Source organism: Pan troglodytes, chromosome X (assembly GCF_028858775.2).
Source record: "Pan troglodytes isolate AG18354 chromosome X, NHGRI_mPanTro3-v2.0_pri, whole genome shotgun sequence".
Classification (NCBI taxonomy): Eukaryota; Metazoa; Chordata; class Mammalia; order Primates; family Hominidae; genus Pan; species Pan troglodytes.
The window spans coordinates 10,072,052-10,099,079 of record NC_072421.2 but is presented as its reverse complement, the minus strand read 5'-3'; the positions used below and the strand labels follow the sequence as shown (position 1 = coordinate 10,099,079).

The window sequence follows — 27,028 nt, the reverse complement described above, 5'->3', positions numbered from 1 at the left end:
GTAGAATTCAGCTGTGAATCCATTTGGTCCTGGGCTTTTTTTGGTTGCTAGGCTATTAATTACTGCCTCAATTTCAGAGCTTATTGGTCTATTCAGAGATTCAACTTCTTCCTGGTTTAGTCTTGGTAGGGTGTATGCATGCAGGAATTTATTCATTTCTTCTAGATTTTCTAGTTTATTTGCATAGAGGTGTTTATAGTATTCTCTGATAGTAGTTTGTATTTCTGTAGGGTCAGTGGTAATATCCCCTTTATCATTTTTTATTGTCTATTTGATTCTTCTCTATTAGTCTACCTAGCAGTCTATCTATTTTGTTAATTTTTTCAAAAAACCAGCTCCTGGATTCAATGATTTTTTGGAGGGCTTTTTTGCGTCTCTATCACCTTCGATTCTTCTCTGATCTTAGTTATTTCTTACCTTCCGCCAGCTTTTGGATTAGTTTGCTCTTGCCTCTCTAGCTCTTTTAATTGTGATGTTAGGGTGCTGATTTGAGATCTTTTTAGCTTTCTGATGTGGGCATTTAGTGCAAAATTTCCCTATTAACACTGCTTTAGCTGTGTCCCAGAAATTCTGGTACATTATCTCTTTATTCTCATTGGTTTCAAAGAAATACTAGATTTCTGCCTTAATGTCATTATTTACCCAGGAGTCATCCAGGAGCAAGTTGTTCAATTTCCACGAAATTATGTGGTTTTGAATGAGTTTCTTAATCCTGAGTTCTAATGTGATTGCACTGTGGTCTGAGAGACTGTCTGTCATGATTTCAGTTCTTTCGCATTTGCTGAGGAGTGTTTTACTTCCAATTGTGTGGTTGATTTTAGAATAAGTGCCATGTGGCACTGAGAAGAATGTATATTCTGTTGATTTGGGGTAAAGAGTTCTGTAGACTTCTACTAAGTCCACTTGATCCAGATCTGAGTTCGAGTCCTGAATATCCTTGTTAATTTTCTGTCTCACTGACCTAATACTGACAGTGGGGTGTTAAAGTCTCCCCCTATTATTGTGTGGGAGTCTAAGTCTCTTTGCAGGTCTCTAAGAACTTATTTTATGAATCTGGGTGCTCCTGTATTGGGTGCATATATATACATTTAGAATAGTTAGTTCTTCTTGTTGAATTGTTCCCTTTACCATTATGTAATGCCCTTCTTTGTCTGTTTTTATTTTTGTTGGTTTAAAGTCTGTTTTGTCAGAGACCAGGATTGCAACTCCTGCTTTTTTTCTTTGCTTTCCATTTGCTTGGTAAATTTTCCTCCATCCCTTTATTTTGAGCCTGTGTGTGTCTTTGCATGTAAGATGGGTCTCCTGAATACAGCACACCAATGAGTCTTGACTCCTTATCCAATTTGCTAGTCTGTGTCTTTTAATTGGGGCATTTAGCCCATTTACATTTAAGGTTAATATTGTTATGTGTGAATTTGATCCTGTCATCATGATGCTATTTGGTTATTTTGTACATTAGTTGATGCAGTTTCTTTGTAGTGTCATTGGTCTTTATATTTTCATGTGTTTTTGCAGTGGCTAGTACCAGTTTTTCCTTACCATATTTAGTGCTTCTTTCAGGAGACATTGCAGGGCAGGCCTAGTGGTAACAAAATCCCTCAGCATTTGCTTGTCTGGAAAGGATTTTATAGAAAGCTTAGTTTGGCTAGATATAAAATTCTGGGTTGAAAATTCTTTTCTTTAAGAATGTTGAATATTGGCCCCCAATCTCTTCTGGCTTGTAGAGTTTCTGCTGAGAAGTCCATTGTCAGTCTGATGGGCTTCCCTTTGTAGGTGACCTAGCCTTTCTCTCTGGCTGCCCTTAGTTTTATCCTTCATTTCGACCTTGGAAAATCTGATGATTATGTGTCTTGGGGTTGATCGTCTCATAGAGTATCTTAATGGTGTTCCCAGTATTTCCTGAATTTGCAGGTTGGCCTGTCTTGGTAGTTTGGGGAAGTTCTCCTGGATAATATCCTGAAGTGTGTTTTCCAGCTTGTTTCCATTCTCCCCACCTCCTTCTGGTACTCCACTCAATCGTAGGTTCAGTCTTTTTATGAGGTCCCATATTTCTGGTAGGCTTTGTTCATTCTTTTTTCTCTATTCTTGTCTGCATGTCTTATTTCAGTAAGGTGGTCTTCAAACTCTGATATCCTTTCTCCCACTTGGTCGATTCAGCTGTTGATACTTGTTTATGCTTCACGATACTTGTGTGTGCTTCACAAAGTTCTCGTGCTGTGTTTTTCAGCTCCATCAGGTTGCTTATGTTCCTCTCTAAACTGGTTATTCTAGTTAGCAATTCCTCTAACCTTTTATCAAGGTTCTTAGCATCTTTGAATTAGGTTAGAACATGCTCCTTTAGCTCATTGTAGTTTTTTATAACCCATCTTCTGAAGCCTACTTCTGTCAATTCATCCATCTGATCCTCCGTCCAGTTCTGTGCCCTTGATGGAGAGACGTTGTAATCATTTGGAGGAGAAGAGGTACTCTGGCCTTTTGGGTTTTCAGCATTTTTTCATTGATTCTTTCTCATCTTCTTGAGTTTGTCTAGTTTCAGTCTTTGAGGCTGCTACCCTTGGATGAGATTTTTGTGGGGACCTTTTATTTGATTGTTGTTGTTGATGCTGTTGTTGTCACTTTCTGCTTGTTTTTCTTTCAGTAGTCCAGTCCCTCTTCTGTAGGGCTGCTGCAGTTTGCTGGTGGTTCACCTTCAGGCCTTATTCATCTGATTCACTCCCATGCCTGGAGATGTCATTAAGGATGCTGGAGAGCAGCAAAGATGGGTGCCTACTCCTTCTTCTGGGACCTCTGACCTCAAGGGGCACCAACCTGATGCCAGTAGGATCGCTCCTGCAGAGGGTATCTGACAAGCCCTGTTGAAGGGTCTCACCCAGTTGGGTGGCACAGGGAGCAGGACCCGTTTAATGGAGCACTCTGTCCCTTGGTGGAGAGGGTGTGTTTTGCTTGGGGGAAACCCACTCGTCTGGGCTGTCCAGATTACTTGGAACTACCAGGAGGAAAAGCTAAATCTGCTGGTCAGCAGAGACTGCGGCCACCCCTCCCCTATGGGCTGAGGCCCAGGAGATCCGAATTCTGTCCCTTAGCCTCTGGCTGGAGTTATTGGAGATCCAGCAGGGAAGCGCCCCCCCACACACACACCCCAACTAAGAAAGGATGGGTTGGGATTGGGCCTGAAGAGGCACTCTAGCCGCAGACTGCCACAGCCAGTGTGTTGGGCTGTGGCGACAAGTCTTGGGACCAAGCTGTCCAGCCTCCCTGGCTCTAGCAGGGGAAAAGCGTAGCCTGTAGCTACAGAAATGGGTGCCACCCTTCCCCCTGTCCAGGGAGCTTAGCATGTTAGGCAGTTGCCAGTGCCAGTGCTGGCTGCTGCCCCTCCCTGCAGGAGTTCAAAGGGCTTAGACAGCAGGCAGCTGCAGCTGGTACTGGTCACCCCTCCCCGAGGAGTTTGGTAAGCTTAAGCAGATTCCAGCTGAGAGGCTGTAAGAATCTGTGTGTTCCGGGGCTGGGACGCGAGGCCCCGGTGGCGTGGGTTCACGAGTGAGATCTTCCAATCCGTGGGTTTCACAGTTCTGTGGAAAAGCAGTTTCCCCGGCTGGGTAGCGTGCTCACTCACCGCCTGCCTTATCTGGGGTGAGGGGGTTCCCTTCCCCATGTGACTCTCAGGTGGGCCACCACACCACACTGTTCTTCCTTCTCTCTGTGGGTCACGCCAGCCTTCTAGTCAATTTTGATGAGAGAACCCGGATACCTTGGTTGCTGATGAAGGATTCACATGCTTATTATGGTCTTTTCTGATAGCAGCCTCCCAACACCGTGGCTTCTAGTTGGCCATCTTGGCCCCGCCCTCTGTAAAATGTTTTTAAATTCACTGATTTGAGTTCTGGAGGCTTGGAAGTCCAAGATCAATCAGCCTATATGGTGATGACCTTCGTGAGTTCTGCAGGCTGAGAAGTTCACAATTAAGGCACCAGCAGGATTGATTATTTGGTGAGGGATATTCTCTGCTTCCTTCCAACATGGCACCTTGTTGCTGTAGCATCCAGAGGGCAGAGGGCAGGAACACTGTGTCTTCACATAGCAGAAAGTGGAAGGGCAAGAGACTAGAAATCTTAATTCTTTCAAAAAAGCTTTAGAAAGGTCTTGAACAGCAGAGATGAAAGAAATAAAAATGGTCCCTGCTCTCTAGGAACTTACTATGTGTTTACATCCACAAAGCAATTGGAGAGAGTAGTCTATTAGGGACATGGATTTGGAGCAAGACAGAAATGAATGTGAACCCCAGCTCTGCTCCTTGCCAGCTGGTAAGTACCCCATGTTTCTGGAGGAGAGGTTCTACATGTATGGGAAGAAAGGTGAGAAGCTCAGCAGCCTGCACTCAAGACTAGCATCATAAGCAAAGCTGGGCAGGAGGAGCAGGAACACCAGCTGCCTGCACAGGCACTGAGCAGAGAAGATGAGATGGACACATAATGGGTGGCCCCGTGATGGACAGCTTAAACTGGAGGAGGCATTTGACTGAGCAGCCAGTGAGGAAGCAGGGCTGGTCTTGAGCAAGACAAGTGTGTAAGTGTGAAGGAAATCCACCTGTCTATCAATTTTCTGGGTCCACAAAAAAATGTCAAAAGAAAACAGGTGAAGTTACATTTAATAATACATTCTATTTTACTCCACGTATCCAAGTGATCATTTCAACATGTAAACTGTATTACATTATCAATAAGATACCTTTCTTTCTTTCTTTTTGAACTAAGTCTTTGAAATCCAGTGTGTATTTTATACTTCTACAAGGCATCTCAATCTAGACTGGCCACATTTCAAGCACTCCACAGCCACATGTGGCCCATGGCTACCATACTGGAAATTGCAAAGGTATAAGGCAACAAAATTATCCAAGAACTCCCAGAGGAGGCTATAGGCTATGGCAGAAGGCGCAGAGGGCGGAGGGGAGGAAATCTCACAGGAAAGAATTTCCAACGAGGCAAGAAGAGGGAAGTAAAATTTGCTGTACCTTTCACGGTGGGCCTGGTGCTCTGCGAGGCATCTGATATGGTATGATTTTCTTCCACCCTCACGGAAATCTGGAAGAAACAGTAAAATAGCAGCAGTGTCACATACCTGAAAACAGCATAATAGTATGTCAATAATAAAGTCAGTATTATCCCATTTTGTTGTGCTAAAAACAAGGCATGATGAGGTTCACAAACCTGCAGGTGGCAAGACTCAGCCCAGGGCATTCCAAAGCTCAAAGTCCCTTCCTTGTCACCAGGGGGACCCCAGAGTCCACCATTGCAGTAGCCTTTGGCCTTAGCTCCCTGAACTGCAACAGTGGAGAAGGCAGCCCCCAGGGGTCCTCACAGGTCACCATGGTCCAAGGAGCAAGAGAAGCATAGCTTTGCCATCTCGCTGAGGCCCAAACTCAATCATAAAGCTGTCTGAGTCCCTCACCACAGCCCCGTGCCACAAGGTGCTAAGCTCACCCATGTTCACAGTGACTCTTATGACGATGGATGCCAACAATAGTATGTTTTGCACACTCACTCTGAGTGACATGGGAATAGAGAACTTTGCATGTATTGCCTGTCAAACTCCAAAGTCAATCAAGACAGATGTCACTATGCCCAACTTGCTCTCGGTCACACCACTAGGATGGGTGGGGACTGAAACCCACGTCAGTCTGACTGCAAAGTCCTTGTACTTGACCCTTATGCTATGAGGTCTCCTCTCATGACCCCTTGAATGAGTCCTGTGTACTGTCCAGCTAAACTGTCCTACGTGGTGAGAAGAAAATGAAAGAGGATTGGGGCATCCAGGGCTTCCCACAGACTCGCAGAGCTTCTGGATGTTAGCCCTACTGACATTTGAGGCCAGGTGGTCTTGGTTGTTGTGAGGCCGCCCTGTGCACTGTGGGATGTTCAGCAGTATCCCTGCTCTCCATCCATTAGATGACAGTAGCACTCCTTAACCCAGTGTGACAACCAAAACTGTCTCCAGACATTGCTGAGTGTCCCCTGGGGAACAAAAATTACCTTTCTGGTTGAAAAGCAATGCACAGAAATCCCCCACCTTCCCCGGCAGACGTTAGGATGGGTTGTGCATGCTCTGGGCACATGGCCCTGCCACACTCAGTGTCTCAGCTCCCTCATAGCACTTGCAAGATTCTCAATTCCCACACCACCACTACTGCAGGAGCCCCAGGAGGGGCACCCACCACAATTGGGTAGGTGCAGGTTCTGTTTGGAGAGTAGTTTTTTTTGTTTGTTTGAGACGGAGTCTTGCTCTTGTTGCTCAGGCTAGAGTGCAATGGCGCAGTCTCAGCTCATTGCAACCTCCACTTTCTGGGTTTGAGCGATGCTCCTGCCTCAGCCTCCCGAGTAGCTGGGATTACAGGCACCCGCCACCACGCCCAGCTAATATTTTGTATTTTTAGTAGAGACGGGGTTTCACCATGTTGGCCAGGCTGGGCTCGAACTCCTGACCTCAGGTGATCTGCCTGCCTCGGCCTCCCAAAGTGCTGGAATTACAGGTGTGAGCCACCACACCTGGATGCTTTTTTTTTCTTTTTTTTTTTTTGAGACAGGGTCTTCCTTTGCTGTCCAGGCTGTAGTGCAGTGGTGCCATCATGGCTCGCTGCAGCCTCCAACTCCTGAGCTCAAGCGATCCTCCTGCTTCAGCCTCCCATGTTGCTGGGACCACAGGCATACACCACCATGCCTGGCTAATTTTTTAAAGAGATGGGGTCTTGTTATGTTGCCCATGCTAATCTTGAACTCCTGGGCTCAAGCAATCCTCCCGTCTCAGCCTCCCAAAGCACTGGGATCACAGGTGTGAGCCACCGCACCCAGCCAAGAGCAGTTCTTTTTTTTTTTTTTTTTTTTGGAGACAGGATTTTGCTCTTGTTGCCCAGGCTGGAGTGCAATGGCCTGATCTCAGCTCACTGCAACCTCCACCTCCCAGGTTCAAATGAGAGTCTCCTGCCTCAGCTTCCCAAGTAGCTGGGGTTACAGGTGCCTGCCACCACGTCCGGCTAATTTTTGTATTTTTAGTAGAGACAGGGTTTCACCATGTTGGCCAAGCTGGTCTCGAACTCCTGACCTCAGGTGATCCACCCGCCTCAGCCTCCCAAAGTGCTGGGATTACAGGCATGAGCCACTGCACCTAGCCAGAGCAGCTCTTAAGAATTCTGACATCAAATGAGACAGCCTTGACTCAAGATGACCATGCGTTCTTTCTGGGGCCAACGTTTGTCCCTTTATGTGATGATCTTGGCCAGCTTGTGGCTGAAACAGGATGTGAACATTTTAAGTGGATGGCCCCCTTGACCAGCAGTAATAGTTCTGTTCCTCTCTCGGCCTCACAAACATCAGCGTTTTTTATTCACTCTTTCCCCTTTCTCTTCCGACCGATCCCTATGTGGCTGCCCATTGGTACAATGATGAGTAACTTCCATTACCAGGGACAGCACTCTCTTTCATCTTTTTATTGTCTTTCCCCTCCCTGTAATGACTAGCGGGCGAGGTCCTCAGGTCGCATCAAGGGCGAGCTGGTCTCTAGCATGTATGTGACTCTGCAATGGACAGGGGTGGTGACAGACATCTCAATCTATGATCCTCTTTCAGGGGTTCTGGGAAGGACACTGATCACGTTGGCATAGTCTAGCCACAGACAATCAGGACACCCGACCATGAAAGGGCAGTGGGAACCAAGGAACACATAAGAAGGCTCTATTGCACCATGTTAATGTCAGTGACCAGGGCTGTCCACTATTCAGCCACAGCCTGTCACCCATGAGCGCCTCCACAGGGGCTGCTCCTCAACAAAGCCACTGCACTGCTCTCTGAATCAAGGGAGCCAAGGAGGCAGAGCCTGCTGGAGGGGAGTCATTCCAGAACCCCTACCCAAGCCCAAGACCCCAAGCAAGGGGGGCGTCTCCCTGGGCAAAGCAGCCTGATAGATGTGGAACACAGCAAAGCCTCCTCTGTCTCATCATTAATGTGCCAACTGCCTTGGGCTCAGATCTCAGCACTGTGCAACCCAAAGGGGAAACCAAGCTCGCGGACAGCACGCAAACCCTAACTGCAAATAGGGAAACTCCCTCCTCCATGTCCCCAATGGGCACTAGAGTGGGGGGGCATGTGATTCCCCCACAGGCTTGCTCCAAGACAGTGAACTCAAGGAGTAGCCAGGCTCCTGTGGTCTCTGCAGACTTGTCAGATACTCGCGAAGAAGGCAAGAGCTGGATCAGCACCTGCTGTGGCTCTCAGTGCTCCTGAACAAACTACTGGGAGCCCTGTCCCAGCTCAGCCCTCTAGGGCTCAGCCACAGAGCTGCCAGGCCTTTGCTCAGGGCTGCATGCTGCACATCCATCATTTCGTTTATCAAGGAGCTGTCAGGGAAAGCAGATTCCTCATTAATGTTCTCCAGGGCCTATAGGTTTCCAGCCTTATTCATTCAGGGCAAGCTCAAACGCAGGCCTAAAAACCCTCTTTCCAGCTAGAATTCAATGCATGCTGCTCACCGTCACTCTGACTCACTTCAATAGCCATCTGAAAACAGAGGACGCTGTCCCCTTCCTTCTTTGACTTATAAAATGAGTAATGGAGCAGCTTAAATGAGGGCCTATCTTTGTTCTCACAACACACTGATTATGTCAATGACCTTTACTGATAAAACTATGTGTAGGTATCCATGTTATTGAAGTGACCCAGACAGAGAACAGAAATCAAATCATTATTTGAACAAAAGACAAAAAAAGAAAAATTAATTTGTATCAAATTTTAAAAGCGCGTTAGCTGGGAGGAAATAGCAGGAAAGGGAAAATAGGCCTGGCACAGTGGCTCATGCATGCTTGTAATCCCAGCACTTTGGGAGGCTGGGGCAGGAGGATCACTTGAGCCCAGGAGTTCCAGACCAGCCTGGGAAACTTAGCGAGACCCCACCTCAAAAGAAAGAGAGGAGGAGGAAGGAGGGGAGGGAGGGAGGGAGAGGGAGAGAGAGGGAGACAGAGAGAGAGAGAAAGAAAAAAAGAAAGAAAGGAGAGAGAGGGAGAGAGGGAGGGAGGGAGGGAGGAAGGGAGGAAGGGAGGAAGGGAGGAAGAGAGGGAGAGAGGGAGGGAGGGAGGGAGGAACACGCTAATCTCGATCTCCTGGACTCAAGCAATCCTCCTGTCTCAGCCTCCCAATGGAAGCCTTCTAAATGGAAGCACGCTGTTTTGGGTATCCATAGATATGAAGAGAAAGTTTGAAATGCCCACCAACTATCTGTGATTAGCACCTACATTTGTGTTACTCGTGGCCAATGTAGCTTTCAAGTTTATGACACATAGCAACCCCTGAGCTTAACTACCTGGTTGCTAATGACATCACCGTATTTGTTATGTCAGGGTTCCTTTTGCTAATTGCTCTTGTGGGCTTCAGGCTTTCTCTGTGTAAGTCTTTTTTTTTTTTTTTTTTTGAGATGGAGTCTGGCTGTGTCTCCCAGGCTGGAGTGCAATCGCAGGATGTTGCCTGACTGCAACCTCCACCTCCTGGGTTCAGGTGATTTTCCTGCCTCAGCCTCCCTAGTAGCTGGGACTACAGGCACACAACACCACACCCAGCTAATTTTTGTATTTTTTGTAGAGACAAGGTTTCACCATGTTGCCCAGGCTGGTCTCAAACCCCTGGGCTCAAGTTAACCCCTCGCCTCGGCATTCCAAAGTGTTAGGATTACAGGCGTGAGCCACTGTGCCAGGCCATGGATATCTTTAACGACAAGAACTGTGTGTGTTTGGTTTTAAGACCAAGTGGAGCCCTGATGGTTACATGTCCAACCAAAGGTTATTTAATATTCCCATCACTTCAGATGCTATAATCGTAAGTGTGTCATCTGTCCTTGAAACATGTTTTCAACGATGGAATTTTTAAATACAGGACTTGAGTTTTCAGCACTCTCAAAAATCAGAAGGAAAAGGAAAGAGTTATCCAGAAAAAGCTCATTCTCATGGTCATGAGTTTAAACAACCTTAACTATAGACAGATAACCACCGTCCTCTCATAAACCCAACAATCCACTTCATCTCTTGGTTCCCTTTCCACCCTCATTCGGGGTAGGAACGTCTGATCCAATCAACCAGGTGAGAATCATCTCCATGATTCCTCATGCCACTGACTGGCTTCCATTATGGGTCTAATCATCTTCTGGATGAGAGATAGTGGATTTCTCTCAGCAAGCAAAACACAGGCGTTCTCCTCATTTCAAACAGCATTATTGCACCTTTAAAAGATTCCATTGAATTGAACCCTAAGAGGCTGCCAGCATTTGACCACTTTTAATTTAAAAGAGCCAGTGTCATTTGGTTCAATCTAATGTGGGTGCAAAATAATTGATATGTACAACTGAAGTCAAAAGTTTGGTTTACAACTGTGTCAGCCCTGGGGGAGAGGGCAAGACTCTCATATCCTTTCCAGAAAGACAGAGTTGCAAATCCATGATGCTCCTTTGGAGATGCCTCCCCACTCCTAGCCCCCTATATTCACTGAGCAAGGCCCTCTGGCTGTAAGCAAGGGGCACTCTTTGCTCTAGGGTTCTCTGGCTTGTTGGCCAAAACCTTATCAGTTATGCATTGTGGTGTGGAGCTTTCCCTACTCAGTCCCCACCTCTCCTTTCATCTCCTCAGGCCATGTCCCCAATTTAAACACTTGTACCCCGACTCCTCCTCACCGCACGCTTTCCAGAGGGCTAAATGGACACACTGGCTTTCATGGTGACTTCTTCAAAATCTCTCCCAAAATATCAATGTGTATTGTGTATACACACTATCAACACTACACTATGTATACACACACAGCCAAGCCTTGTTATTTACGGATTCCGTGTCTGTGAATTTGCCTATTGGCTAACATTTATTTGTAGCTCCAAAATCAGTACCTGCAGTGCTTTCATGGTCATTCTCAAACATGCAGCGTGTGGCTGTGTCACCAAATGCACATGTTCCCAGCTGAGGGTGAACAAGGCTCTCACTCCGTAAACAAGTGTCCTTTTCGCAGTCTATTCACAGTGCCAGTTTTTTGAAATGTTGTAGTTTCTGGGTGACTTTGCTGCTTAAAATGGCCCCCAGATGCTGCAGTGCTGTCTCATGTCCTGAAGCACAAGGCTGGGATGCGTCTTATGGGTAAAATACGTGCGTTAGATGAGGTTCGGCCAGGCGTGAGTCACAGTGCTGTTGGCGTGAGTGCAATGTAAAGGAACCAACAGAAACACACAATAGAAATACATACAACAAAGTTATGCACTGACTGCTTGACAACAACATTGTGACCAGAGGTTCGCAGAAGCCTCACTGTGTATTTTCCCTGGGGTGATGCTTTCTATAAAGTCTCAGCGACTTTACAGAACATAGCTCCAGTGAATAATGGGAATCAAGTGTATGCGTGTACAACATGAAGATGCAGCTATCCCAGTAATCTCTGTCGGACCTAAAAAAAAAGAAACCGAAACCCATCTTGCCGCATTTTCACATTCCGTAGACATCCCTGAATGACCTGTCATTATCCCCTCTCCCTTGTGCACCATTTCTCCTGCTCCTCCGCCCTCGACAGTTCCTGCCTCTTCTCTACTAAATCAGGGCTACATACTTGTAGGATAGCTGCGCTCCATCACAGAGAAGCCTCTCTGCCCATAGCCCTTTTATGCAGGTGAAATTTGATTAAAATGAACGTCGAGGGCAGCTGTGAACGGAAAAAGCCAGGGCCAAAGAGAAACTGCAGGCAATGAGGGACAGAGATGAACCTTTCCCTCTGTAGACTGATAGCTCTTGAGCCCATCCCACACACGAGGGCCCAACAGCCCCCTTCAACTCCTATGACTCAGCACCTCTCAGGAGCAGCTCTGGTGTTTGTCTCCATGTTTTATGTGGGAAATGGATGGAAAAAATGTTAGTACCCAGGGCGAGAAGCAAGCGTTGGTTATGAAACAGCATGTCAACTCCTCCTTCCTGTTTTACAACTCCTCTAAGACCTGATGTGGAAACATTTCCAAGAAAGCAAATAAGCAAAAACAGAAACTCAAGACCGAAATTTCTCTTGTAATGTGAGTGATCCTAACAATGAACCAAATAGATTTTAACACGTCCACCTTCATGGAGAATTGTTCTAGCCCGAATTCTAAAAGGACCAAATGTATCAGGCAGGAAGGAATCCTTCAAAAAGAGATCAAAGCCTACTTAAGCAAATTCACGAAAGATGACCAATTTTCAATGAAGATCCTCAAGTTAAATATTTTTAAAATATTTTTTAAAAAAACTTTTTTTTGAAGTTGAAGAAGTCTATGAGTTGATTTGCCAAGGACTTTAAAGGAAAACACCTGTCACCATGTTTAAAGGCAACACCTGTCACCATGGTTCAAGCTTATATATCTTCCAAAGAGAACTAAGATAATGAGATAAAGGTAATCGTATTCCTTACTTCCATTTAGACTAAGTGTCTGAACTTGATTTTCTCTGATAGGGTCTAAGTCGGCCTTTAATTATGTCAGACGCACATGAGTAGATAACCAAGAAGTACCCTCAGACCCTATAAGACAACCCTAGAGTATGGAATATGCTGGAATGTTCTGGCAAATTCTCTTCTGGAATTTGGTTCCTCTCTTTCTTGGTTCCTGTTCAAGGCAGTTGAGTCACTCTAAGTTCCAGTCAACATAATAATTATACAAATCCGCTGTGGTGCCAAGTGAAGATCCCAAAGACAACGCTGTAGCCACTGGACCGCACCACATGCAGCTCTCAGCACTGGCAGTGGCGGTATGATCCCCCACAGCTCCATCAATTCAGATCAAGGGCTGTGAACAGTCTCAAAGATGAATCACAGTATGGTGCTAAAACAACCTCAGAGAACGTTTGTCTCAAGCTCTGAGATGACAGAAAAAAAGAGACAATTCCTATATTTTCCTGGGACCAGTGTCACGGGGTGGTTAGGGACAGCATCAGGACTAAATTCAACATTTCTGTTCCCACGAGAGGGTTCTTTCCAGGAAAAGAGACAGTATATCAAACAACAACAAAAATCTACAATTACGCAGGTTGTTTTTTGGGTTTTTTTGTTTTGTTTTGTTTTTGAGACAAGGTCTCACTCCAGTTGCCCAGGCTGAAGTGCAGTGGCATGATCTCAGGATATCAGCTCACTGCAGCCTCGACTTCCCAGGTTCAGGTGATCCTCCCACCCCAGCCTCCCAAGTAGCTGGGACCAGGCACATACCACCATGCCTGGCTAATTTTCTGTATTTTTAGTAGAGACGGAATGTCACCATCTTGCCCAGGCTGGTCTCCAACTCATGGGTCCAAGCAATCCGCCTGCCTCAGCTTCCTAAAGTGCTTGGGTTATAGGCATGAGCCATCACGCCCAGCCTATATGGGTGTCCTTTGATTTAATCCAGGCAATCATAGATGAGTCCTGGAACTCAAATTGGGCTTACATAACCCCAATTTCCAAACAAGTGAATCAACAAATCCCCAAAAGTCTTCATTTCCTTTTATACATGCTGTACAAGTGGGCCGAGAGAACAGGTCCCCTGCAAGAAGTTAGACTTCCTGGAGGAGCCAGGCAGGAAAATCAGAATCCTCTCCCTCTTGATGAATGAGACAATCTTCCAAGGGACTTAGAGATTGCTTATGTGATAATACCAGTTCCTGTTCCCTAAGGCACAGCATAGCAAGTGGGAAAACATCACCTCCATTGAGCATAAAGAGTTCCTAGAAAGCATTCTGGCAAGTGGAATTGAGACTCTGCCCTATGGCACTGATAAGAAGCAGGTGGAGGGAAATAACCAGCGGAATATCTCTCTATCACACTCCCAGTCACATAGCAATGCACTACATTCATCACTGGCTCAGAAACCCAGCCAATGCCAAAATCGCATTGCTTGTCCTCAAAAGCATGTCTTCTAGCACATTCCCAAATGGTTTCATCCTTCCATTCCTTCCTCCCCTACACACACACACACACACACACACACACACACACACACACCCTCTAGCCCCAATCTCAACAATATTCCACTCCCTGCATCTGATACCATGCACCCTGTATCACCGTGCCATGAATCAATCAACAAAACGTCTTGGTAGAGAGGCATACCGAACAGAAAGGGAAGTTTGATTCCTTCTTATGTTGCCTCTAGCTCAAGGCCTCTGGCACAAGTCACAAACACCGCAGACCTCCACAAAACGCTCACACCAGCTGAGGTAAGGGCTCCCTTTCCAAAAACGGACATTGGTTTTCTCACTACTAAAATGTGACTTTAAAGAGGCTGGCTCATTTTAATGTAAATATTCTTTAGACAAAACATGATTAGAAATTACCAAGACTGGTAGCATAATGACATCTGAAACTGTTAGTCCTGCACTTGGAAAAGTGGCAGTTAAAAAAAGCACAACATGGCTTTCTCATTTTTTTAATGAAGCCAAGTCCTCCTCCTAATTTAGTTCATATACTTCTATTTTCATCTTCCCTTTTACTACGCGTGAATTTTTAGGTCATCTGCTTGTCAGACACACCAGCTTAGTGTCTTAACAGCCAAGGGGATGAGAGGCAAGTTAATAAATTAGTAAAAAGAGCAACTGAAGGATGGACTCTGTTCCTCTCCCTGCATCCCACAAACCACTAAGCGTCCTTCCCACATGGGGAGCCAGGAAGAAAAGAAGCCTTCGTCTCACAACTACTCCATGTACACAAGGAGAACCACTTCGGTGAATCAATACTAACACCCCCTTAAAGAAGTATTTCATAACAAAGTTATTTCTATAACTTGCTGGTAGCCCCCAGAGACAATACTTGGCTGATCTGAGCATAGCAAATTTCAGGTGACACAGCATCCTCCATAGAAATGCTGCTCGCATGCTTTCTAAAAGGAAATCTGTCCGTGCTTGCTGTGTACAATTGAGGTGGGGAATGGAGAAGCTTTAACTCCCTGAACTGTACTTCTGTTGTCCTATCAGCAAGCAATTCTTGATTTTTTTTTTAATATCTGAAACATTTCAATCACCAAAACAACTTGAGGGTAGGAGAAGAAAGGAGGCTGTCAGCTTGCCAGTGACAAGGACCTTTTCTCCTAATTGCCACACAGAAACCGAGCATCAATATGCCAACCATTCAGCACCAAAAGCCTAGAAACAGGATTTATAGCAAGGTATAAAAGGCTGGTCCACGGATACTTGATAAATGAGTCTTTAACCACAGAGCGCAACTCACATTGCAATTGATACCATTAGCAACTGACTGATCATTATCGTATGCTGAGTACTGTGCAGAGTAGAAACAAAATATAAAGGGTGATCACTGCTATTAAGAACTTACTGGCCACTAGCTGGGTGTGGTGGTATGCACCTGTAGTCTCAGCTACTCGGGTGGCTGAGGCAGGAAAATCACTGGAGCCTGGGAGGTCGAGGCTGCAGTGAGCCGAGATCATGCCACTACACTCCAGCCTGCATGACACAGTGAGACTCTGTCTCAAAGAAAAAAAAAAAAATATATATATATATATATACTGGCCAAGTGCGGTGATGCGGTGGTGCAGTGGCACACACCTGTAATCCCAGTACTTTGGAAGGCCTAGGCAGGAGGATTGCTTGAGCCCTAGAGTTCAAGATCAGCCTGCGCAACAACAGTGAGACCCCATCTCTACAAAAACAATTTAAAAACTAGCAGAGCATGGTGGCATGCACCTATAGTCCCAAGCTACTCAAGAGGCTGAGGCAGGAGGATTGCTTTAGCCCAGAAGTTCAAGGCTGCAATGAGCTATGATTGAGCCACTGCACTCCAGCCTGGGTGACAGAGTGAGATCCCCTCTCAAAAAAAAAATTAAAAACAAATTTTTTAAGAATTTATAATCTTGCTGGTGAGCAGGAATAACAGGACAGAAGAAACAGCTGGCAAAAGGCCACTTAGAAAAAAAAATAAGCTCATAATAGAAATCTAATAAAACATAGATTTTTTCCCACACCAAATAAACGGTCCATTTATTAAGCTACTAATAAACAGCAAGAGTAAATACTTAATACAACAAAGAATTAATACAATATGAGCAGAACATATTTTTTAATTACAGAAGTAATAGATCTAACTAAGACCCTTGGGTTTGAATTCGCCTCTCCACACAACTATCTGCGAGATATTAAACCTTCCTTCCTAGATGTGTCCGTGTCTACTTATATGGAAAGAATCACCAATTCCCCTTCCCAGTTGGAACAGTCTTGCAAGACATGGTTCTCAAACTACAAAGTGCATGAAAATCACCTAAAATTGCCTGTTTGTGCAGGGTTTCTTGGCCTCAGCACAACTGACATTTGTTGGGCCAGATAATTCTTTGAGGGGGGCTGTCCTGTGCACATTACAGTGCTTAGTGGAACCCCTGGCGTCTGCCCACAAGATGCCAGGAGCAACCCCCACCCAGCTGTGAAAGGCAAAAGTGTTTCCAGACATTGTCAAATGTTCCCCAAGGGGCACAATCCCCTCTCCTCATGTGAGAACAGGGCTCTAAGATGGAATCAAGGAAGCTGCAGGTTTAACAAGCACCCTGGCTAGGTGCAGTGGCTCACACCTGTAATCCCTGCACTTTGGGAGGCCGAGGTGGGAGGACTGCTTGAGCCCAGGAGTTCAAGACTAGTCTGGACAACATGATGAGACTCTGTCTCTACAAAAAAAATGTTTAAAAAGTAGCTGAATGTGGTGAGTGTGCACCTGTATTCCCAGCTACTTGGGAGGCTGGTGTGTACCTGTATTCCCAGCTACTTGGGAGGCTGAGGCGGGAGGAGACTTGAGCCCAGAAGAAAGAAGCACCAGTGAGCCATGATCTCACCATTGCACTCGAGTTTGGGTGACAGTGAGATCCTGTCTCAAAAATAAAGTAATAATAAAAAGATAACAAGCACACAGTGCTTCAAAAATCCACCTATAGAGCTGATTTTCTAGGGTATGACTGGATGTATCCACAGTCTCTTCCACAGGGATCACCTTCCCTTCCACCCACAAACATGGCAGAGGCACTGCAATGCTAACTCTTCCATCCTCCCATAATGGAAGTCTATGGCTGCTCCCTTTGCCATGTGACTTTTCAGGGCTTTCAGACTAGAATAGCCCTCCCCAACCCGTGGAGGCTGGACCTCACCATGGGACTTGTTTTGGTCAATGGGATGTTAGGGGTAGTGACAAACAGAGACTTTAAATGTGCCTGCATGATTTATCTTGGCTTCCTATACCTGATGGGAGAGGCACAAACAACATGCCCCAGGGTCCCCTGATGAGGAGACACATCATTTCAACCCTAAGCCTAGCCCAGAACCTGACCAGGCCTTCCTATTCCCATATAAGCCCAGGAGAGACACAGCTAACCATGACTAGTGAGCAAGAAAGAAATGATTTAAGCCTCTGAATTTGGGGGCTGTTTGTTATGCAACATTAGCATGGCAGAAAGCTGACCAGTATACTCCCAAACTATTTTTGAGCCAAAATGCTGATTAACAAGCTAATTATTGTTGAGTCTTCTGTCCCTAACTCCACCAGTCTTCCTCCACCATTTTGTGAAGCCACAAACCCAGGGGCTCTTGATTCAGGCCCCAGAAATCCACACACAGCATCTGCAAAGTCCTGGAAGCCAGGCCCCACCCGCTACCCCTGCTTGCTTCATGGTGGTCTCATTCCTTACCCACAGCTGACACAGACTCTGAGACTCCAAGTCCAGAAAAGTAGCTCTGGCAGAGTCCCTGATAAAGTCCAAAACCGAGAGTGGCAGGAAAGAGGACCTCAACACACAAGTGTGTCTCTGAGCTGTTCAGCAATCTAGGGGCTCTCCAAAATGGAAAGCAAATCCTGGCTCATTCAGAGGGAATCAATACTGAGGGCAAGCACGGTGGCTCAAACCTGCAATCCCAGCACTTTGGGAGGCCAAGGAGGGAGGATCGCTTGAGACCAGGAGTTTGAGACCAGCCTGGGCAACAAAATGAGACTGTCTCTATTAATCACTCAATCAACCAACCAATCAATCAAGACTCAGTGAGTGAGCAATACAAACCAAATGGCTCAACAGTACCAGATTTCTCAATTATTCGAGAGACAAAACACAAATGTTACATAAGCCTATGAATCTTGCAGGCTTCAGAGGAGCAAATTAAGAGACAGAAACAAAGGAAGTAAGCCTGTCCTTGAAGACTGACAATGTAGTAGGCAGAATAATGGCCCCCAAAGATGCTCATGCCTGAATCCCTGGGACCTGAGAATATGTTTCCTTATATGGTAAAAGGGACTTTACAAATGTGATTAAATTAAGTCTCTTGAGATGTGGGGATTATTCTGGATCTTCCGGATGGGCCCAATGTAATCACAGGAGCCCGGAAAAGTGGACAGCCTTTCCCAGCTATGGTCTCAGAGAGATATGCCTATGGAAGGACAGTCAGAGAGGTGCTACGCTGCTCCTCTGCAGATGGAGGAAGGGGCCACAAGCTCAGGAATGCGGCCAGTCTCCAGGAGCTGGAAAAGGCAAGGAAGCCAATTCTCCCCTAGAGCTTCCAGGAAAGTTGTGGCTCTGCTAAACCTTGATTTTAGCACAGTGAGACCCATTTCAGACTTCTGGCCTTCAGAACCGTAAGATAATAGTTTTTGTTTAAGCCAGTAAATGTGCAGTCACTTGTCACAGCAGGACAAGAAATGAATATGATCAATTATAACACCAACCAGTAAAGTACAATGGCCTTCAGTCTTATCAGTAAGCCCTTCATTGCAGGTACAGATGCCCCAGAAAATCATGTCCCATGAATGGTTTCAGAAAATCACCCTCCATATTCTCCAACCCAACCCGGGAAAAGTAATTTTGGTCAAACACAGACAAAAGGTTTGATAAATTCAGAAAAGTAAACAACCTTATGATTCTGTTCCTGCATCAGTCAGGGTTGTGACTTTGGGGACGCCGTAGAAAACAGCCTAAGTCTTGCTGCTTGGAATCCCACAACCTCAGCTCTGGAAGGAACATCACACAACCCCTTTGGGAAATGCAAGCTTCCTAACTCTTATACCAACAAAGGACCTTCTGACTCCACCCAAAAGATGCAACACAAGAGAGACCTGCAGGCCCAGCTGTAGCTGACGAAAATTGTTTTCTACGTTGACCTTTAGGTACAGGAAAGTGGGAGAAATTTGGAGGAACTACAGCAAATGCGAACGGAGAAAATTACAGTTCATGCTAGAATAGAAGCTGAACTATAAACAATTTTATGAACAATGTTCCATTTGTGAACGATTTTCCATTTTAAATGTAATTGAAGGGAGGAGCAGCCTGTGTCTCTGGCTGACTTATCTCAGAACATTGTTCCACCTTCCTTAATCACCTGGGGTTTTGACAGAACATTTACAAGAAACTAGAACAACACATACTACAACATGGATGAAACTCAGAAATATGAAGTAAGAATCCAGGCGCAAAAGGTCACACATCACATGATTCTGTATCTATGAAATGTCCAGAATAGATAAATCCATAGAGGCAGAAACCAGATTCAGGGTTGCCAGGGGGGCTGGGGAGAAGGGGAAGGGGCAGTGATGTCTTAACAGGTACAGGGTCTCCTTTGGGAGTGATGAAAATGTTCAAAAATTAGACAGTGGTGATGGTTGTGCAACTTTGTAAAAATACTAGGAAATTCCTGAATTACACACTTTAGAGGAATGAGTTGTGTGTATGCTCAGTAAAGTTGTCATTAAAAAAGAGAAGAAGAAACTAGGATATTAGCCAATGATTACAAGTCACTGCAAATCCAAAATTTAACCATCCTAAGGAGATAAGCCTCCTTACAGAGCCTGGAATCCTCCAGGAATCTGTTCCACGACTTCTCCTGAGTGAAGAATCTGAAAGGAATGAACTGAGGTCAACAGCAAAGATAAGAAGCGGTGACCGGAGGTACCTGCAGAATGCACTCAGGGACAAACTGGAAGAGTAGGGCTTTATTATCAAATTCAAGAAGATGCTTTTGCAACAAAGAGTCCACAGTAATTTAAAGCTGCTCTCTGTCAATGAAAAAAGTCAAACTGCAAAACATTTGAAGAGATTTATTCTGAGCTGAATACGAGTGACCATGGCCCGTGACATGGCCCTCAGGAGATCCTGAGAACATGTACCCAAGGCGGTTGGGGCATAGCTTGGTTTTATACATTTTAGGGAGACATGAGATATCAAAATACATTTAAGATATAGATTGGTTTGGTCCAGAAAGGTGGGAAGACTTGAGGCGGCGGGGGCGTGGCGGGGTGTGTTCTGGGATAAAATTCTTCTGATTGGCAACTGGTTGAAAGAGTTATTATCGGCAAGGCCTGGTAGCTCATGCCTATAATCACTGTACTCTGAGAGGCCAAGGCAGGCAGATTGCTTGAGTCCAGGAGCTCGAGACCAGCCTAGGCAACATGGCAAAACACTGTCTTTACAAAAAATACAAAAATTAACCAGGTGTGCTGGCACACACCTGTAGTCCTAGCTGCTAGAGAGGCGGAGGTGGGAGGATCGCTTGAGCCCAGGAGGTCAAGGCTACAGTGAGCTGTGATCATGCCATCACACTCCAACCTGGGCAACAGCACTTGTCTCAATAATAAAAAAAAAAAAAAGCTATTATCAATAGAAAAAAATGTCCAGGTACCATAAGGGGTTGTAGAGACCTAGGTTTTATCACGCAGATGATGCCTCCAGGTAGCAGGCTTCAGAGAAAAGAGACTGTAACTGTTTCTTATCAGACTTAAGGTCTGTGTTAAATGCTGTCGGCTGTTCATGAATTCCAAAAGGGAGGAGGGCATAATGAAGCATGTTCAAACCCCCTTCCTGTCATGGCCTGAACCAGTTTTTCAGGTTAACTATGGAGTGCCCTGGCCTAGAGGAGGGAGTCCCTTCAGATGGTTGACCAAAAGTATTACCTTTCCCCAAACTTAAACAAATAAAATAAAATAAATAACAAATACATTGATCATACACATCTTCTGGTAGCTTCCTAGCTGCTCCAAGGCTTGTTAGATCAGACACCCGAAAGGCAAATTGGCCCCCTTTCGTGAATTGATTTGAGACTGGTTGATTTTGGCAGGGCAGGGGGATGAAGAAAGGATGGATTTTGTTTGCCTGTGAAAGGCAAGCTTGATGACTAGCTATGCTTTGCCCAAAGGTTCCAGGGGGCATAGTAGCACCTCAGAGCTCTTGGCACCAGGCACAGCTACAAACTCGTCTCATGTGGGCGGGTGCTGACAACACACAGCCCGGCCATCCCATCAGAAGGCCATCCCAGCATCTGCAGCAGAGGGCACAATTAGGCCCAATGAGGGCAGACTCCCATTTGGGGGAGTGTCATGGTTTGAGTTTTGCTAACATCAAAACCTGCCTCACCTACTCCAAGTTATTCTTGGTATCTGCCCCTTGCTGGAAGGAAGCCATGCCCAGAAGCCCAAAGAAAAGACTGACATGTTCGACTACACAAAAATGGGAGCTTGATGCTTCAAACCATAAGCAACATTACATGGCAAGGAATGGTCTAGAAGAGAAATACCTGGAACAACTAACAAACGATTAACTATCATAATTTACAAAGACTTCCTTTAAGGCAGCAGCCCTTGAAGTCTATGTGGTCCTTGAACCATTGGCACCAGCATCAGCTGAGAGCCCATTAGAAAGGCAGAGTCTTAACCCAGCCCCTAATTCAATGAATCACAAACTCTGGGGATGGGGCCTGCCACTCTGTGTGTTGGTTTTTCTGGGGTTTTGGGGGGAGTATTTATGCAACAGGGTCTTGTGCTCTATCACCCAGGCTGGAGTGCAGTGGCACAATCACAGCTCACTGCAGCCTCAAACTCCTGGACTCAAGTGATTGTCCCACTGCAGCCTCTCGAGAAGCTGGGACTACAAGTGCACACAATACCTGGCTTTTTTTTTTTTTTTTTTTTTTTTTTTTTTAGTGCCAGGGTCTCTCTACATTGCCCAGGCTGGTCTCGAACTTCTCGGTTCAAGCTATCCTCCTGCCTCAGCCTTCCAAAGTGCTGAGCCACCGTGCCTGGATGCTCTGTGTTTTAACAAGCTCTGCAGGTGGTTCCGATGCATGATGAAGTTTGAGAACCACTGTACAGCCATGTAAACATTTACAGCAGCATTATTCATAATTGTCACAATAAAAAACAAACAACCCAAACATTCAACAACTGGTGAATGGATACACAAACCATAGTGCATCCATACAGGAAGGAATCCTATGCAGCAATAGAGGAATGAGTTAGTGACATGTGCAACAACATGAAGCCCCAAAATCATGATGCTGAGGGAGAGACGCCAGGCAAAATAATGAGTACATACCATATGATTTCAGTAATATAAATTGCTAGAAAATGCAATAGTCACAGACTGCCCACCAATGGCTGCCTGGGAAAGGGGTAGAGGGAGGGGGAGAGACATTACAAAAAAGCACAAGTAAACTTTGGAGAGTGATGGAAATATTCTTTGACTGTGGTGCTGGTTTCACAAATATGGGTGTGTGTGTGTGTGTGTGTGTGTATGAAAAAACGAGCCAGGCACGGTGGGTCACACCCGTAGTAATCCTAGCACTTTGGAAGGCCAAGGCAGGAGGATCACTTGAGCCCAGGAGTTTGAGACCAGCCTGGGCAACATAGGGAGCCCTCATCTCTACAAAAAATAAAAAATTAACCGGGTGTGGTGGCATGTGCCTATAGTCCCAACTACTCAGGAGGCTGAGGCAGGAGGATTGCTTGAGCCCAGGAGATTGAGACCAGCCTGGGCAACATAGTGAGACCTTGTCTCTAAAAAATGTATGTAAACAAACAAAGAAATAAAAAAGAAAAAACAGATTAAAACTGCACACTTCATACAAGTCTAGCTTACTGTACTTCAATATACCTCAGTAAAGATACAAAAATAAGGAAAGCAGATGGTGTGAAACAAATATAATAGGACTCCATTAGGATAAAGACCCAAGACTACATATTAGCATATGGACAGCTGAAAAGTGCTAGAAAACATCTATAATGTTGTACTCTAGACTGAATCCTGGTGATTCTGCCAGAGGGGAAGGAAGGGAGAACTCCACAAATTCACATAGATTCAGTATCACCTGGGTGGGGGTGGGAGGGATGCACTTAGGGGCGGGCAAAAAGACTTCAAAGAGACCCGCATAGGAGTTTGTTCAGAGCACAGGTCAGGGCTTGTCAGAGGGTGGAAAGCAGAGGCAGGCAGGCTTCAGGGGGAGGGAGGAAAAAGACCAACCAGGCGAGAAGATGGGAGGAGGGTCAGCTCTTGCTGGGGGGAGTTAGGTAAAGAAGGCAGGCAAATGTGGGCACTGGTTCTTCAGGGAACAGACACGGATGAACGTGACCACCAGATCAAAGCCAAGGGGCGCTCAGGGTTTCTCCATCTACACAGTCATTTCATTGTTCATTTGTAAATGAATACTTCTAAAGGGTTTGAAAGTCACTTTTTTCTTCTAAACTGAGCTCCAAAGTCTTGTTGGTCTTTTTGCTTTAGAAAAAAATCCCTACTTCATGGAATGTATGAAAACTAAAAGATGCTTGCATTGCTTTCAAAGCCCCATGAGATTTTTATTCCTTCAACTTCCTTATGTCTTCATGGAGGATGTAAATACCTCATTTACAGCTACCACGAGGTGCAAAGCTTCTAAGTCAGGGTTTCTTAATTTCTGCAATGCTGACCTTTTGGGGCTGGATAACTCTCTTGAAAGAGGAGGGGACCTTCCTCTGCACTTCAGGAGGCCAGCCCTGGCCTCTACCCGCTAGATGCCAAGAGCACACCTTCCTCATTTATAACAACCAAAACTGTCCCCTGGGAGCAAAACTGTAACCGCCTGAGGGGTTCTTCCTGCTGGCTGCATAAAGACCATGGGCATTTTAGTAGACAAAGAGTTTAACAGACACAAGGCCAGCCACACCACATGAGAGATGGAATAACTAAGGGAAATGCAATAATTAAGGGAAATGAATAATTAAGAGAAAGGCAAGATGGGGGGTGGATTAGCTCAGATCTCTTTCACTGTCATCATTCTCTCACTGATATAACTTTTGCAAAGGTGGTTTCAATACCCCCTTTGGCTTTCATACACCTTATTCTTAAGGTGCTGGCTATAGAGATAGAAAAAGGGTGACCATCACTATGGCTTCTTCATGCTGACAGGGGGCATAGTTGCAGGGGTTGGTCCCAGGGGAATAGGAGTGAACTCACCACCGTGCAGCTACCTGCATGTACTCACGGGTGTATGACAAAGATGTTAATGTTCTTACTCACAGTTCTAGTACAACACTTAAGTCAACAGTAGACTATATGTTGTTAGAAAGAGAGACTGGGATAAACAGGAAAGAGTGAATTTAAATATACTGTCCCATATCTTTTTAGTCAGTGTCCAAGTCCTAAGACTAGATCAGTTAAACAGCTGTTTCCCATATCAGGAGGTGGCACTGCAGATGGGCTAAGCTTCTGTAAGAGGCATTTCCATAGACACGGAAAAAAAACAAAGATTAACACTGGGCACAATTTATCCAGACATTAGACTCAAAACATCTTTAGTTATAGACGAGGAAGGTGGTGGCAATCTGACATGTTTTTCTCTCATAATAAGCTTCAGCTTATAGGACCTCAGGAAAGACGTAGTAGCAATTTTATTGAGGCCAAGTTAGAAATGAAAGAAAAATTTGAAAGCATTAGTTTGGGGACTTGTAGTCCAGAAAGAATTCACGATTCAGTCCAAATGACAGAAAATAATAAAAATTCAAAAATAGTGAACAAGACTAGATTCTAACAACAGGTGTTCTATAGTTTTTTTCTGAAACATAATTTCTCTCTCCAGTCCCTATTTTTACTAAAGACAAATCACATTAGGACTAATTTATGTGCAAAATAAGTTTTATTCTTACTATACCTGGCCCGAGTGTTTGCATAAGGTCAGCTAGAACAATTATTGGCCATATATGCTCCTTTTTAAAATTGGCTTTGCTGCAACTTTATTCCCTAAGAAATCTCACATTAGACTTCAAAGCATTTAGCCCAGCCACGGATTTATCTGTGCCTGCAAATACTTGTATTAATTGGGTGAATTCCTCACCTCAAGGGCTCAAGATAACTTGGAGCTCCTGGACCTGTCAGAAAGTGACATTCTTTACTTAGGAACCTGTCCAGGGACTGTGTAGACAAGGTATGAGGCCAGCTTACCCAAGGGGCTTTTATTGGCTCTGTAAGTCAACTTTGATTGCTTAAAGCAATCTGAAAGTATGCCATTCCAATCAAAGCTTTGGTAAAATAACCAGTGTCTCCAATTGTGTCCTGCTACAAAAGAAAACAGATTTGTATTTAACAAACAACTATAACATCATAAATTAAGTATACTTGCAAACAGTTTTCAAATTCTAGAGAAATCAGGTAGAGAGAGAAATGTGCTTCAGATTTTGTTCACAAGAGCATACTTTATCCAATTGTTAAAAGCTATAAATAGCTCAAAAGAAAAAAAAGGTTTTCTGGACTCTGAAAAACAAAAGAATTAGCAATGTTTCAAACGAAAAGCCAGAAAAAGATTATTTCGGTCTTCCATTACTTCGGTCCATGTAATTAACTCCTGTTCTGCTCGATATCCATGAATACATTAGCTCTTAATGGGAGCCTTGGAAGCTTTTTCCTCTATTTTAATGTCACAATCTCCAAAGTTATCAGAAAACTGTCACAGTCCTATAGCTGATTATAAAACCACCTTGAAAATAACCAAAGTAAAACAATTGTGGATGACAAAGTTTCAGAACAGCCACAGTTAAGGTCTGATCATCTCTGTGGCATACAATAACTTAACATAACAATCATAATTATTACTGATAACATATACTAAAACATATCAGAATTACAGGAAATCTTATACAATTCTGAAACACATACTAACAACACATTCATACAAATACAGTCCAAAGAAAGCCAAACACTATTGCATACCTGACAATGCTTACTGTTATAGTTTTAATATATCAAATAAGCCAAATATGTCTCTTTTGGACTTTATAGTATTTAATATCTGGAAGGTTAACCAGATTAAAATAAGGGCGGGGGAGTGGCTTAATTTAGATTTTGACTTTGGAAAGTTTTGTCAAATATCAAATGTTTAAACCCTTGATATTACAAAATAAAATCCCAAGTCACTAGAAGTCATTTATTTAGCCATAATAACTCAAGAATTTTTAAAAGGCAAAAATCTTCACTCACTGATAGAGGGGAAACTCAACTTTCCAAACAGGACAAAATAAAGACAGTATGAGGCTCCTCTCTCCTCGTTTTTCTGTCATTCATTCAAAAGTCAAACAAAAAATATTCAACCTACAGAAAAACTAAATAATCCCCTTCAAGTCTTAGCCAACTTGCTCATACCCACAGAACTTCCTTTACAAGATTAACCCTTTAGAAACCTTTTTCAACTTGCTTAAACTTTCAGTTTTGTCCCATTACTCTTTTAAGATGATCCTTAAAATCCTCCGAACCAGACAAAATTATATTCCCTTTTACAAAAACCATATTCCCATGCCTTCTTATAGCCTCCCACAAAACACATTCTACTTTCCCGCCAGGTGCAGTGGCTCACGCCTATAATCCCAGCACTTTGGGAGGCCGAGGCGGGTGGATCACCTGAGGTCAGGAGTTCGAGACCAGCTTGACCAACATGGAGAAACCCTGTCTCTACTAAAAATACAAAATTAGCCGGAGGTGGTGGCGCATGCCCTTAATCTCAGCTACGCCGGGGGGAGGCTGAAGCAGAAGAATCGCTTGAACCCGGGAGGCGGAGGTTGCGGTGAGCCGAGATCATGCCATTGCACTCCAGCCTGGGCAACAAGAGCAAAACTCCATCTCAAACACACACACACACACACACACACACACACACATTCTACTTTCCTTCTACGCCTTGCATGTAAAACTGTTTCTCCAGTAGTCTCAATTATACGTGTTACAATCTTAACTTTCAGCAACTTTTATTTTTGGTGAAAAACCTGGTAAA

The 27,028-nt window shown here is 44.7% G+C and overlaps 1 protein-coding gene across 1 annotated transcript in view; it reads right to left on the bottom strand.

Annotated features, from left to right (window-relative positions):
* Positions 1 to 293: 293 nt before the first annotated feature.
* Positions 294 to 27,028, bottom strand: part of LOC134809366 (uncharacterized) — a 43,818-nt gene continuing 17,083 nt past the window's right edge. The window contains exons 3-4 of the mRNA XM_063804892.1: positions 5,009 to 5,078; positions 294 to 4,068 (exon numbers count right to left, since the gene is read on the bottom strand). Coding sequence (XP_063660962.1) covers positions 3,866 to 4,068; positions 5,009 to 5,078 — 273 coding nt within the window. The 3' untranslated portion in view covers positions 294 to 3,865. The remainder of the gene's footprint in view (positions 4,069 to 5,008; positions 5,079 to 27,028) is intronic.